The 15,115-nt window shown below is 46.0% G+C and overlaps 1 protein-coding gene across 1 annotated transcript in view; it reads left to right on the forward strand.

The window, feature by feature from the left end:
- Window positions 1-15,115, forward strand: part of CCT6A (chaperonin containing TCP1 subunit 6A) — a 1,157,445-nt gene that overhangs the window by 939,124 nt on the left and 203,206 nt on the right. Inside the window, exon 11 of the mRNA XM_044054211.1 lies at window positions 13,036-13,169. Coding sequence (XP_043910146.1) covers window positions 13,036-13,169 — 134 coding nt within the window. The remainder of the gene's footprint in view (window positions 1-13,035; window positions 13,170-15,115) is intronic.

Consider the following 15,115-nt stretch of genomic DNA (forward strand, 5'->3'; position numbering starts at 1 on the left):
CTCTCTGCCTCTGTCTCTCTCTCTCTCTCTGCCTCTCTGCCTCTCTCTCTCTCTGCCTCTCTGCCTCTCTCTCTCTGCCTCTCTCTCTCTCTGCCTCTCTCTCTCTCTCTGCCTCTCTCTCTCTCTCTCTCTCTCTGCCTCTCTCTCTCTCTCTCTGCCTCTCTCTCTCTCTCTGCCTCTCTCTCTCTCTCTGCCTCTCTCTCTCTCTCTCTGCCTGCCTCTCTCTCTCTCTTTGCATGCCTGGCTCTCTCTCGCTCTCTGCATGCCTGGCTCTCTCTCGCTCTCTGCCTGCCTGGCTCTCTCTCTCTCTGCCTGCCTGGCTCTCTCTCGCTCTCTGCCTGCCTGGCTCTCTCTCTCTCTCTCTCTGCCTGCCTGGCTCTCTCTCTCTCTGCCTGCCTGGCTCTCTCTCTCTCTCTCTCTCTCTGCCTGCCTGGCTCTCTCTCTCTCTCTCTCTCTGTCTGCGTGCTTCTCTGTGCAGGCCCCAGCTTCTGAGGAAGTTCTTTGCACTACCTCTATTCGACACAAACCAACTTCTTGCAAGTCTTCAGTTCTCTCTCAAACTACCGAGTTTCTAAGGGACAGAGTATGAGCTTACACCTAAAAGTTCACGTGCCTGCTTCCTTGCCACAGTCACAGATGCTTAAAATGGTGGAAGACCTTATGCTGATTTAATGGAAACCAGTTTTCCCCTGCTAAAAGAAAGACTTGTCCCCAGCACCTTTATCTGACCAAGAGTTCGACTCTGAGGATGTTCTTCGTGTTTCACTATTGCAGTCATCACATTTGGGTTATTTGCTTGCAGTATCTCTCAGTTGGCCTGATTAACAAAGTTTTGGGTCCTGTGTTGGTTGCTGTCCCTTTTGTGACATCAGGGGTATAAAACATGCAGCCGATGCCATTACATCAGTCTTTATTGCCATGCGGTGCCCGAAGCAGTTCACAAGTGCCGGTCGGCCGACTCCTGAAATTTTCTTTAGAGTTTCAAAACAAAAGTCTTCAACTAAAAGCGAAGTACCCCGTTGGGGAAACTTTTTCTTGCTCTAAACCGATGTCAGTAAAAGTAAATAATTGCATTACTTGTGGAAAGCAAATACCTCATAAAGATTTTAATTCGTACTCTATTCCTTGCCTAGGCCCTGACCACAAAGTACCTCACTGTCTGTTTTATGCCTTACTTAAACCACAAACTATCCGTTGTCAGTATATTTTTGCTTCTAAATATTTTGGTGCTCTGTTCAATTATCCTGATATGTCTTCGTTAAGCCATCCGGCTACCGAGATTCCAAAAAAACGCAAAGATAAAGACAGAGACAGACTGCATAGGTCCAAAGCTGCCGACGACGCTTCTTAGCCAGTCGCCAGTTTGCCCGGTACTCTGTGAGGTGCTTTCGCAGCCCCAGATACCTGCTACTTCAGATTCGCACGCCACTACTGAGACCCATTGTTGTGAGATGCTTTAACTGTGGAACCTGCGGATGTCTCTGCCTTGGATGGGTCTGGAGCCGCTGTGCAGGCAATGGCTTCCGAGGGTGCATTCAGGGCTACTGACTTGCGTATTAAACAGACGCCATCTTCTTCTTCAAGGCCTAAAAGTCGAACCATGCCTAGAAAACTGACGCCCAGACCGCATAGTCAGGCCTCTATGCCTAAAAAACAAATGATAAGAATGGTTGAAGACCTTATTACTTTAATCAGGGGAAGCCAGCCTCCCCCCTCTAAGAGACCTAGGACTGAGTTTGCTTATGATACTTCTGACCAGGATTCTAATTTTCTGTTCCCTCTGACCAGGATTTACCCTTCTCTACCTATGAGGATTCAGATGCTGAGGACTCTATTCCCTCGGCTTCCTCCCCAGAGGATTTCTCTTTTGATGAAACCTTGCATATTCTAAGGGAACGTTTTCATTGGAAAAGTCAGGATTTCTCTGATTCTAATAAGAGGCTTAGGGATTTCTTACTCCTGCCCCAGCACAGGCCTTTAGCCATACTTCCTGTACTAGACATTGTTGATGCCTTTTCAGAGTCTAGCTTGGCCCCTGACTCTTTACCTCCTGCTCCCAGAAACCTGATAGATATTACAGGGTCCAAAATCCTACTGCAGATCCTGAGACCCTTTCACAGGGACCTAAGGGCATTAAAGCTACTACTGCCAAAAATCCTAACCGATCTGATAGAGACTCCAGGGCGCTGGATAGATTGGGTAGGAAAGTATACACTTCAGCAACTTTGGCCATTAGGGCCTTAAACTGCCAGTTTCATATGTTAAAGCATCAGCAGCATATTATTGGATTGTTTAAACAGAAAATTGTTTTGATTCCTGATTTGTGCTGAAAATAAGGATTTACAGGATTTACTGCATTCAGCTGAAAAAGTTGGAAAACCTACTTTGCAATGTGGTTTTAATTCACTAGAGGCATCTTGCAGGGCTGCTGTACCTGGGTCTGTACTTAGAAGGCATGCTTGGCTAAAGGAGTAATCCTTGCCAGATCATGTTAAAGCAAAATTACTGGATGCTCACTAAAACCGGGACCACTTGTTTGGCAACAAGGCAGAAGTTCTTAAAAAGATGGAGGAGAAAGCTAAATGTATGCAAACCGTTAAAGATTTTTTTACAAGTACAACCTCCAAGGTTTAGTGGGCATTGGCCTTCTAAGAATTGGTCCTTTCCTGCCTCTTCAGTCCTTCTCAGTCCAAACCCAGATCCAGCAGAGCTCCCAGGCTTCAGTCCCAGGGTACACACAGGACTAAGCAGTGGGGGGCTTTCACTTTAAAATCTGGGGAGTAATAAAACTCCCCCTTATGGTAAACTGTCTCCATGACTTTTTTTAAAACTTCCAAGCACTTCTCCAACTGACTGCCCCTTTGGGAGGAAAGATTGTTCTTCATGCAAAGAACTGGGAACTCATTACCCAGGACAAATGGGTTTTAAATATAGTGTCCCAGGGATACAGATTTCACTTCCACACGTTAACACCACCAAGCGGGTGGTTAGATCTACCCCCAAATCAGTGGGCAGAGGCCCAAAAGCAAGTACTTTTCTCTCTCATGCATGGGGGCTATTCAGTTGGTACCAGAAGAGGAAAACAGACAATGTTTCTACTCGAGACTTTTCCTGGTACCCAGAAAGGACGATTCATGGCGTTCTATCCTGGACCTGTCTACTCTAAACACCTTGTTGGTGATTCCAAAATTCAAGATGCTGACTCTTCAGTTGCTTCCTGTGCTAGGCAAAGGTGCCTGGTTGACAACACTAGATTTAAAGGAAGCATACCTGCACACCCCAATCTGGGAATCTTGCAGAAGATACCTATGCTTCAAAGCAGGCTACATGCACTATCAGTTCTCTGCACTGCCCTTTGGCTTATCTACTGCACCCATGGGATTCACAAAGTGTCTAGCTCCAGTCATTGCATTTTGCAGGCAAAGAAATATTCAAATATACCTGGACGATTGCCTAATTCAGGCAGAAAGCCAGGACATACTTTTTTGAATCATCTGGCCTTTGTACAAAGGGTGCTGACTTGTCTGGGATACACCATAAACAAAAAGCAATCACACCTGGTACCCTGTCAACAAATTACATTCCTGGGAGCAAGCTTGAATATAACTTCCCAGATGGCTTTCCTCACTCCAGAGAAACAAATTCATTTGACAACCTACTTTACACAAGTGGCCACAAAAACCCTGCTGTCTGCAAGGCAAATACTACAAGCATTAGAGTTCATGGCCTTCTGCATTCTTCTAATTCCGTATGCAAGACTGCATATGAGGAAACTACAATGGTATCTAAAAAGCCTATGGTGTCAACATTCTCAGGATCTAGAAGTAGTGATTCCTATCATACCTTGCTTACGCCTAGAGTTCCTTTGGTGGGCAGAGGCCTGCCACCAAAACAAGGGACTACCATTCACGCTACCCCCTGCCACCCAAACCCTCATCAGACTATGCATGAGGGGCTCACCTGGCAGGGAAGTGCATTCAGGGCAAATTGAACTCAAGTTAAATGCACCTGCATATCAATCAAAAATAAATGTTAGCTGTACAGAATGCTCTGACAACCTTCAAGGACCAAATTCTTCCAGGACAGTTAATGGTAAAGACGGACAACACCACTGTTATGTGGTACATAAGCGGGGGGGGGGGTACACATTCTTGCCCCCTCTGCAGTCTAGCCATGGCATTGTGGAACACAGCCCTGAGCTTACCCAAGTGCATCTACAAGCTCAATTCCTGCCAGGAAAACTAAACACACTGGCAGATGAACTAAGCAGAAACCTCATGGACCAACACGAGTGGAAACTGGAACCAAGGATTTTCAACATGTTGACAAGCAAATGGGGGAGCCCAGATATAGACCTGTTTGCCTCCCCCAAAAAGCTATCAGTTGGACAAATTTTGCTCAAGGATTCCCCACAAGCAAGCTTGGAAAGTGGATGCTCTGTCCTTCAGTTGGAAAAACCTATCGGTTTATGCCTTTCCTCCTCTGCTCTCCAAAGTACTACTAAAGATCAAACAAGACAAACCAAGGACAATTTTGATTGCACCAGACTGGCCATGCCAGCACTGGTACCCCCTCTTATGCAGTGTGTCACTGTTGGCCCCATGGCACCTGCCTCAGACTCCTACCCTATTGTGTCAGCAGGAGAACCAGATTCTGCACCCTCAGCTTTGCACACTGAACCTAGCAGCCTGGCTAATTACCTAAACTCTCCTTTACCATCCCTCAGTAGACCAGTGATGGATATCATTTTAGAGGCAAGGAGGCCTAGTACTAGAAACCCTTATGCTGAAAAATGGAAAATATTCTGTGCCTGGAACCAGTCTCAAGGGATGGGGACAGCAGTGCTCAATTTACCTCAGATTTTACAATACTTAACTGAGATGGTTCACAAGGGCCTGTGTTTCTCCTCCATCAAAATTCACGCTTTGGCTATTTCAGCTCATTTTAACACAGAATCTTCCCTCTTCTCTCATCCACTGCTCAAGCAGTTCCTCAGAGGGGCCAAAAATTTATGACCACCCAGGAGAGCTCCAACTCCAGCTTGAGACCTTAACTTTGTATTGGAGAAACTCGCTCTTCCTCCTTTCGAGCCAGCTGCTACTACAGATTTAAAATTCCTTTCTTGGAAAACAGCTTTTCTTTTTAGCAATCACTTCAGCAAGAAAGGTATCTGAATTACAGGCCGTTATGGCAGTGGAGCCTTTTATCTTTCATGCAGACAGGGTGTCCCTCAGGACCAATCCCTCCTTCATGCCCAAGGGGTGGTATCCAGTGTGGCCCTTAATCAGTCCATTCATTTTCCAACCTTCTTTCCTTATCCACAGAACAAAGGGGAACGGATACTGCACTCCTTAGATGTGCACAGACAACTTAGATGCTACTTGGACAGGACTAAACCTCAAAGGAAATTTGAACTGCTGGTGGCATTTGCTGCAGGGGCAGAGGGGAAGGCCATTTCAAAGCAAACCAATCCCAAATGGATAGGCCATTGCATTAATTTCTGCTACAAGCACCATGGAAAACCTATCCCACAGGGGGATCAGACCCCACTCAACCAGGGCTGCATCTACCTCTACAGCCTTTCTCAGAGACGTCCCTACCAGTGAAATCCTAGAAGCTGCTACCTGGAGTTCTGTACTTACTTTCACCAAGCATTACCATCTGCCAATTTTCTCTAAATCCAGAGCTGGCTTTGCCACTGCAGTCTTGCAGGGCCTTATAGCTGGTCCTAATGCTATCTAAATTCCTCCTCCCATCCTTAGCTTTGGGAATCTACCCAAATGTTATGACTGCAACAGTGAAACACGAAGAACATAGAGTTGTGTACACTTACCATAAATGTAGATGTTAGAGTGTATTCACTGTTGCCATCCTGGTTACCCTCCCTCCTGCCCCCTAACTTCTTTTGGCTATACCTCTACTCTCCTTTTACTATGCTCAAAAGCTTTTGGGTGTATTTGCTTTTTTGTTGGAGGTATATCCTTGTTTATTTATAGTTTTAATACTTCCCATTAGGGGGCACCTGACATGTGGGGAAGAAAAACTGATGTAATGGCGTCAGCTGCATGTTTTATACTGTTTTATACCCCTGACGACCTGACTTCACGGAAGAAGGGACAGCACCCCACGCAGGACCCAAGACTTAATCAGGCTGACTGAGGGCTACTGCAAGCAGATAACCCAAATGTGATGACTGCAACAATGAATACACTTGAACATCTACATTTATGGTAAGTGTACACAACTGTACTTTCTGATTGTCTTCCCTTGGACCCCCTCAACCATCCTCAAGTCGGGCAGTTCTGAAAAGGGGTTTTAAAAGTCTATCCACCTAGGAAACGGGTGGCTCCTCTTTGGGATGTTGACTTTTGTTCTTAAAAAGGTTACTGTTTGTGTAAACCAGTGTACAAAACCACTAGGTATCCAAAACCAGAAAAGAAAGCAGGGGCAGCTGTATGAATACTGTAAAATGTAATAAATTGCAGAGTAATAAAAACGAACAGAATTAAGTGCTTTTTGTCCATTTTGTTTAAACCAGCACATCAGGCTGAATTGAGTGAGATTCTTAACATAGACAATGTTTTTTATTCATGACATAATTTAGGAGTAGTGAATTGCAGGATGTTACCTCATTTTCCACAAGGACAAGCTTCTTTAAAAACTAATCCTTTAACTCATAGTAGAGTGATGACACCATGTGATTCGGCAGTCCCATCCTACTGCCTCCTCTAGGCTTCAAATATTGATTGTTCATATCTGCATTAATTCAAAAACCAAGACTGCAGTGGCAAAGCCAGCTCTGGATTTAGAGAAAATTGGCAGGTAGTCCTGCTTGGTGAAAGTATGTACAGAACTCCAGGTAGCAGCTTCTAGGATGTCCCTGGTAGGGACGCCTCTGAGGCTGTAGAGGTAGATGCAGCTCTGGTTGAGTGGGGTCTGATCACCCTGTGGGATAGGTTTTCCATGGTGCTTGTAGCAGAAATGAATGCAATGGCCTATCCATTTGGGAATGGTTTGCTTTGAAATAGCCTTCCCCTCTGCCCCTGCAGCAAATGCCACCAGCAGTTCAGATTTCCTTTGAGGTTTAGTCCTGTCCAAGTAACTAAATATTTAATTTTGAAGCGTAAATGGCAAACACAACTGTATTGGTATTTGACTTTTGTTTTAGTGCTGGTAAAGAGAGTAATAGTTCATATAATTTATATTGTCGTAAATTTCATGTTTTTCTAAATATCTCTACCACTGAATAGCACAGAAAAGAACAACCAGCGTCAAAGCAGACCTTCTATATGGTTGCCTCATGCTATTTTTTTTCTGTTGTCCACCATAAGTCACTTCAGCTGGGGCTAGGGCCCATTCCTTTAGAGCATTGGCTTTTCCCTTTCTAGAAGGGGGTGGACTTGAAGTATTCTACAGGCAGCAACTCTGTTAATACTTTTACAAAACACTGCAAACTGAATTTCTTTTCCACGTCCAGAACAGGCTTTACTAGAACCATTTCCACTAGCTCCTGGATTATTTTTTTACCTCCTTTGTTGCAGCGTTGATCTAATGTTGAAACACAGGTGCGTCGAATGTCTGATGTGGCAGCAGAACGGTGGGCCATAAATGTTATATCTGTACATAAGTCTAGAAACTTTTCAGCCGCCAGTCGTATGCCAGGTGCCTCAGCTTCTCGCAGACGTCTGATCAAGAAAAATTCAGTTACGTACCTCGTTGGGGATCTTTTCAGTCCTACTGTTTTTTCATATAGTCTGTTCATGTCATCCAGAAAGGGCAAGTTTAAGTGTGGCTGGAAGATTCCCCACAGACACCCATGAACACTGTCTTTCTCTTTTGTTTAGGTAGGGAACATGACCATGAAAACTGCACTATTTGTCAGTCTTTCATCCCTAAGACCTTACATCGCCATCTTCTGGACTTGCGTCTTTACCCAGAAAATCAATGACTAAAAGTATTATGGATGGAGGCTGCGTCCAATGCCCTGTCGAAACTGCCAAAAAGGAGGGCCAAGACCCTGTGGCCTGTTTGTTCAGCTGTGCCTCTACAGACTGTTCCTCAGTCTGCGGTTGACATCGGCTTAACCGAGGATTCGGCTTCCGCCAGTGTGGATATAGCAGGTACCTCGGGGGAAGCTGCACAATCTTGAGTGGATGGCACGTCCTTGGAGGTTTTACCGACGTCTACCTTAAGCTCCGGGGGGACCAGTGGTTTCTACGGGTATGTCTGATTCTGCAGCCGCCATCCCTATGCCTGACCCAAGGCCCTCGCCTAGCCGGATGCCAGCTAGGCTTCTTAAGAAAAAGAAAAAAAATTGTCTCCTGCTTCTGAAAGCATTCTCGATTTGGCAGGCCTTTAGCCAGAGTTTATTTAATGCCTTCATGGCCGTTAGGCCTCCTACTACAGGGGCCCCCACCACTGTTCCACCCCTCCTAAGTCCTAGCCCTGTATATCCTGAAAGGAGGGTAGAACCTTTGGAGGAGGAGGAACTGTCTGATTCATCTGAGGATTCCCTTTCCTACTCCTCTCATATCTCTTACCCCCTGGGATATGGATCTCCAGAGGAAGGCCTTATTGAGCCCGACTCCCCAGTGGAAGATCTAACCTTTGTGGAGACTATCAACATGATGAAAGACCACCTTAAGTGGGAAGCCTCAGATGTGATGGAAGTACAAAAGAGGTTTTATGACCTTAATACAGATCCCCCAGCCCTTCTATTTCCCCCCATTCAGCTGGCCTTCCTGGATGCCTTTGCCTCTGCTACCATCAACCCTGACTCCCAAGCTCCAGCCCCTTGGAGAGCAGGTAAACTCTACAAAGTCCCTGAGACGGAGAAATTTCTGATAAAATGCTCTCCAGCTGACCCAGCCACTATCTCCATTTCTACTGATGGGGCTTCCAAGCTGCTCCCTACCACTGTCATTCTCCCAGCTGACGAGGACAGCGAGACAATGGAAAATTTGGGCAAGAAAATATACACTTATGCCACCTTATCATTCAGGGCCACTAACTACCAAACTAACATGACCAAGTATTCCTTAGCACTACTGGACAAGGCCACTTGGGAATTGGCTGACATCCCAAGTTTTGCAGCCAAAGCCTCCTTGTTCTCCCTGCTAGCTCTTGCCTCTCAGGTGAATAGACTCTCCTTAAGATGCAGCTGACACCTCAGCCAGGTCAACTGCATCAGCTTCTGCATTAAGATGATGTTCTTGGCTATGTCTTCAGCCCCTCCCTGATGACTTCAGGGCTAAACTTTCTGATGCTCTTTTGGATCACTCTGCCCTGTTTGGTGGATTCGTGGCTGACCTCCCAAGTCCCTGCAACAAAAAGGCAAGGAATTGCAGGACCTTAAATACCTACTAGTCTCACCTGTCCCCAAGTTCCACAGGAACTACCCGGCCAAGACACAATTCATCAGAAAAACCTCTAGGCCTTAGGTTCCTCTCAGGTCCAGGAGACCCCTAGAAGGCAACCCCCTCCAGCTGGAGCATCTCCTTCCTCCAGCCAAAGGCCTCCGTTTCCAGATAGAGCAGGTAGCGTCTGACTGCCTGCCAATCTCGTTTCATACCCCTCCTGCATCCTTCCCCTGTCTGCCTGTCTCTCACTGTCTCCCCTGCATGGTCTCCCATTACCTGGAACAAATGGGTTCTGTCCATCATACAGAACAGTTACTTTATGACCTGGACCACCCAACTAAACTGTTTCTCTTCCCAGGGCACCCCCCCCCCCGGGACCTTTAACTATGTATTAGAGAATCTCACTTTAGCCCCCTTTGAGCCTAGAGAATAAAAAAGAAAAGGATTCTACTCCAGAATTTTTCTGGTAACCAGAAAAGACTGACCATGGAGGCCTATTCTAGATCTGTCTCATCTCAACCCTTTCCTAAAGGTTTCCACCTTCAGGATGCTCACTCCCCTTACCCTCTTTCCCCTCCTCCTTACCCCAGGGATTTATGGCAACCCTAGACATAAAGGATGCCTACCTCCACATACCAATAAAGCCCACCTTAAGAAAATCTTAAATTTCTGGCAGGCTGATCATATTTTCAGTTTTGTGCCTTGCCCTTTGGGCTTTCCACTGCTCCCAGGGTATTCACAAAATGCCTGGCTCCACTCATCGCTTACTGCAGAACAAAGGGGATCCAATCCGCTACTAGACCTTCTAATTCAGGCACCCGATCAGAATACTTTCTTTTTCACACCCAGGCCCTTCTGCACCTCCTGCAGTCTCTGGGTTTCCTTATAAACTTGCCAAAATCTCACCTGGAGCCTGCACAGGACATTATCTTCCTGGGCTGCAGAATCCGGACAGACCTTATGAAGGCCTTCCTACCATCAGAAAAGGTGGTGCCCCTGTCACACCACCTACTGGAAGTCCTTCAAGCCTCAGAAGTGACAGCAAGGCAATTTCTGAGACTTCTTGGTTGCATGTCGGCCACCATACCCATGTTACCCTTAGTGAGACTGCACATGAGGAAACTACAGTGGTATCTTCAGTGTGGACTCAACACTTGTATCCCCTAGAGTTCAGGGTTCCCCTCCTTCCTTGTTTGAAGCAGGAATTGCAATGGTGGGTAGAACAGGTGACCAAGAACCCAGGTCTCCCTCTTTAAGCACCCACACCCTCCCAGACTATGCATACGGATGCCTCCGATCTGGGATGGGGAGCAACCCTAAGACTAAGACAAGTGCAAGGTTTGTGGACAGAGAGATGTCAGAAATGGCAGCAATCCTCCTGGCTCTACAGGCCTTCCTAACCTATCTAGAGAAAGGCCCTCTCAAGATAGTCAGACAACACCACACTCCTGTGGTATCTCAACAAACCGAGGGACAAAATCTTACCTCCTGTGCAGACTAGCTCTGCAGGTGTGGGATATGCCCACCTCACAGGTAATTACCCTACAGGCAGCCCTCCCTGCACAACTCCCAGGCAGATCACCTAAGCAGGACCATCTCAAAACAACCATGAATGAATGCTTCAAAGAGATATTTTCCTGAATCTGGTCCTCAGGTGGGATATACCACAAATAGACCTGTTTGACTCCTTCATAAACAGGCAACTCACTGGTTACTGCACCAGGACACCCGACCCCAAGGCATTGGCAACGGATGACTTCTCAGTGCTTTGGAAGGGGAAATTGCTGTATGCATTCCCCCCTTCCCTTTGATTCAGAGGGTACTGCTGAAAATTCAGCAAGACTCGCCAGAATACTTGCTGGTGACTCCCTATTGACCAAAACGGCACTGGTTCCCCCTCCATTTGTCCATGAGCAATCACCACAAGTTATCCCCCCCCATGGACCTGATCATACAGCACAAGGGCACTCAGATTTACCCACTGTGGCTGATAGGATTCTGATCCCCTTCAGACACCTGTACAACGAGGATGTGCTAAATGTCCTGCAGGAGACCAGGAACCCCAACACAAGAAAATCCTATCTTGCAAAGTGGAAAAGGTTTTCTGTTTGGTGTCGCAACAGACAGTTGGACTCGCTGGAAAGCGACATTCCTCTAATCCTGTCTTACCTGTGAACTAATGCAGACAGGACTGGCTTACTCTTCCCTAATAGCACATTTGTCTGCAATTTCTGCCTGTTTACTTATGGACCCTCCCCTTGCATTCAGACTTCTGGCTAAACTGTTTCTCTTCCCGGGACCCCCCCCCCCCCCCCAGAACTTTAACTCTGTATTAGAGAAGCTCACTTTAGCCCCATTTGAACCAGCAGACAAGGCTCCCATAAAATTTTGCACATGGAGAACTGTATTGTTGGTAGCTCTGACCTCAGCCAGAAAGGTCTCAGAGCTGCAAGCTCTTATGGCTTCACTACCTTTCTTAGTCTTCCACCCTGACAGGGTGACTGTCAGGACCAATCTGTCATTCTCACCAAAAGTAGTGAATGACCTATCCTTGAACCAGGCCATTCACCTGCCTACCTTTTCCCCAACCTGTAGGGAGATGGTGAGAGAGTACTTCATTCTGTAGATGTTCACAGGCAACTTAGGTTTTACCTACATAAAACCAAGCCCATTAGGAAATCAGACCAATTGTTTGTCTCCTTCCACCCCAGGGCTCTGGGGAAAGCAGTCACCAAACAGACCATATCGGCCTGGATTTCCAGGGCTATTTAATTGTTACCTTTACCATGGGAAGACCTTACAGGGCAATGTCAAAGCCCATTCCATTAGAGCAATTACCTCTTCTGGAGCCTTCTTTAAGGGGCTAGATACCAACACCATACTTGAAGCAGCCACTTTGTCCTCTGTGCACACCTTCACCAACCACTACAAACTAGACCATATCTTCAGAGCCAGGGTGGGGTTTACCAGGGCTATCCTACACTAATTCCTAGAAACCTCTTCTAAGCCGCCACCCATTTCTCAATGAGCTTTGGTACTCACCCTCGTGTAGAATACTGCAACATTGGAATAGGACATAGGAAAGTTGTGTAAAATCTTACATTAACCATAGCTGTGCTTCTCTTCCAAGTTGCAGTATTCCTTCCCCTCCTATCAGGTTGCACTTGCTGTCATGTGTGACACTGGACAGGCTATGCCCTTATAGGACTGGCTCCGACTGGGGCTTTTCAGGTTCCGAGGGCTGGTGCATGCAGACATCACATTTTATGGCCCACGCTTCTGCTGCCACATCAGACGTCTGACTCACCTAGAGGGACTGAATCTTTGGAATCCTGGCCAGATGAACTGGAAGGAAGAAGGGTAATCCCACAGGTAGAATACTGCAATATGGAAGAGAAGGACATCTATTGTTATGGTAAGATTTTACACACCTTTCCTTTCCTTTTTTATAGGAACTCCTGACAAATTGTGTGGATTTTGTCCTTAAGCTTTGATAAGCTGGCTGGTAGCAGCGGGGTAGGTAGGACCCATATAGCTTAGGCTACTCCAACATTGACCTATAAGAGCATCTTCTGTTACGGTAAGTTTACTTACAAAATTTTTCATTTGGTATAGGTTGTTGTAGTGTTTAATTGTGTATGTATGGTCAGGCAGTAAAAATTGACTTCTCTTCCAGGCTGTGTTGTTCCAGGTGCTGGCGCATTTGAAGTTGCAGTTGCAAATGCCTTAGTTAAGTACAAGCCGAACATCAAAGGGAAAGCCCAGCTTGGAGTCCAAGCCTTTGCTGATGCTCTCCTCATCATTCCTAAGGTATGTATTTTTGTTGAGGCAAGACCAAGCTGTGGTTGAGTTTAACCCTTTTTTCTGGAATTGCACACTGAATGAAACCTCATTCTTGAAATGGCTTCTAAAATCTTTTACTCGTGCCTATTGCCTTCAGTATAGAAAATAGAACACTTGACAGAAGTTTGATTTTATTTAACTTGGGCACATTGTAATTTTGTATACATTTAATAATCCAAGCTGCATTTCAGAATATGTAAAGATGCATTTTTCCCATTGCTGGAGGTTTAATGGGATAAAGCCTTGATTATGGCCCAAGCAACCTGGTCTGACTAGCTCACATGCACAGCTGTGTTGGCAGGGACGATGGGCAGAGCCAGCTTCATGCACTGCCATGGTGCTGATGCAGAGGGTGCCTTAGGGCAGTCGTTAGGCTTGCCAAGACACCAATGGCTAGTAAACTGTACAGGTGGGCTGAAGTGTTCACACTCTTTAGGGAGGACATTGTGGACTACCATAATGCCTTTTGCATTAGCTTTCCAGGTCAGCGAGCAGTGGTTAAGTGTCATAGCAAGTACCTTTAAAAATGAAGTTCTTATTTTCGCACTATTGTGGTAGTTGGTATTGCTGTCTTGATGCAACTTTCAGACAAGAATATCAGAGGTCCTTCATTTAGATCAGCCCACAATTTTTTCAGAATTTGATGTTTGTTTTTCACTATTGAAGTAATGACGCCTTGAGAATTCCTACTCGGGAAGGCCTTGGCTGAACTGAATACCAGGTTCTTCATAGTCAGTGTTGCAGTACTGATTCTTGGTTTTTCTGCCATGCAGAAGCCTGCAGCTGGCCTAACTTCAAGTCTTTGCATCATCCCTAGCCAACGGACAACTGACTGGCTATCCAAGTAAAAGAAGGGCAACTGCTGGCGCAGTCTTCAGTTCTTTCTAACTGCACAACTGATGTGTTTTCACGTGTGTTCAGTTTTTCGGTTGGCTTGTGTATCCAGAGCTTTATCATCTTCCAGTCAGATAAAAACTCAGCTGGGAAGATATCTTTACTAATTTAATGTTCATAAAAATGTAAACAATTGCTTACGTGTGGGAAGCAAATCCTGCATAAAGATTTTCACTTGTGTTGTCTTTCTGTGAGAGGCCTCAGCATGACATATCTAACTCTGCTGACTGTGCGAAATGCCCTGTGAAAACTCTCAAAGGTAGGGCCAAGGTATTTGACACCCATATGGAGTCATCTTCAGTAGCATTGCAATCCACTGCTACTGCAGGGCTTCTACAGATTCAGACATCCACTAGAGTCTTTCCAAAAAAAAAAAAAAAAATGGAAAGACAAAGACTAAGGATCCTGATGACTTTGAAAAATACAGTACCATTAAGTCCACCAACCCTAGGTGAGGTGTCTTTTCAGGCCCTGGTCCCTGCGACTTCTAGGCTTGAACCCTCTAGCACAACCATTCTGGTAACCGCTGAGGCTTCCAGCCTAACTTTGAACGCCACCACAGTATGCACTTCGGTCATTGAGGTGTAGGCCTCCGTTTCTGACATCTGCACCTTGTTTATCAAGGGTGGCTCCCTGTCTTCCACTACTACCAAAGTTGCAGTCAGACTGCCTCCTCCAGTTTAATTGTCCATTTTACAGGGGTGACTGAAGTGAATCTCTTCATTTGCTTCGCCACCAGCTCTGAGACCAAAATCCAAGATCTTAAAATCACATGGGAGTTTATGGTTTTCATGAAATCTAGAGAGCCATCCTACTCATTCACCTCAGGAGGCTTCTCCTTCCCAAAAAGTTACTTCCCTACTCCTTTTTCGGTGAAGATTCCTGTACTGATGAGGAATTGTCTTACTCTGGACACTTACCACTTCAAGCTTACCCAGATTCAGACAACACGCACTCTGCTGCCATGCAAACCCCCCCCCCTTCACCTAGACCACTGACTGCTCCTCCAATACATGTTT

The sequence above is a fragment of the Protopterus annectens genome, chromosome 13.part0, assembly GCF_019279795.1.
Source record: "Protopterus annectens isolate FY-2018-M chromosome 13.part0, PAN1.0, whole genome shotgun sequence".
In the NCBI taxonomy this organism is placed as follows: Eukaryota; Metazoa; Chordata; order Ceratodontiformes; family Protopteridae; genus Protopterus; species Protopterus annectens.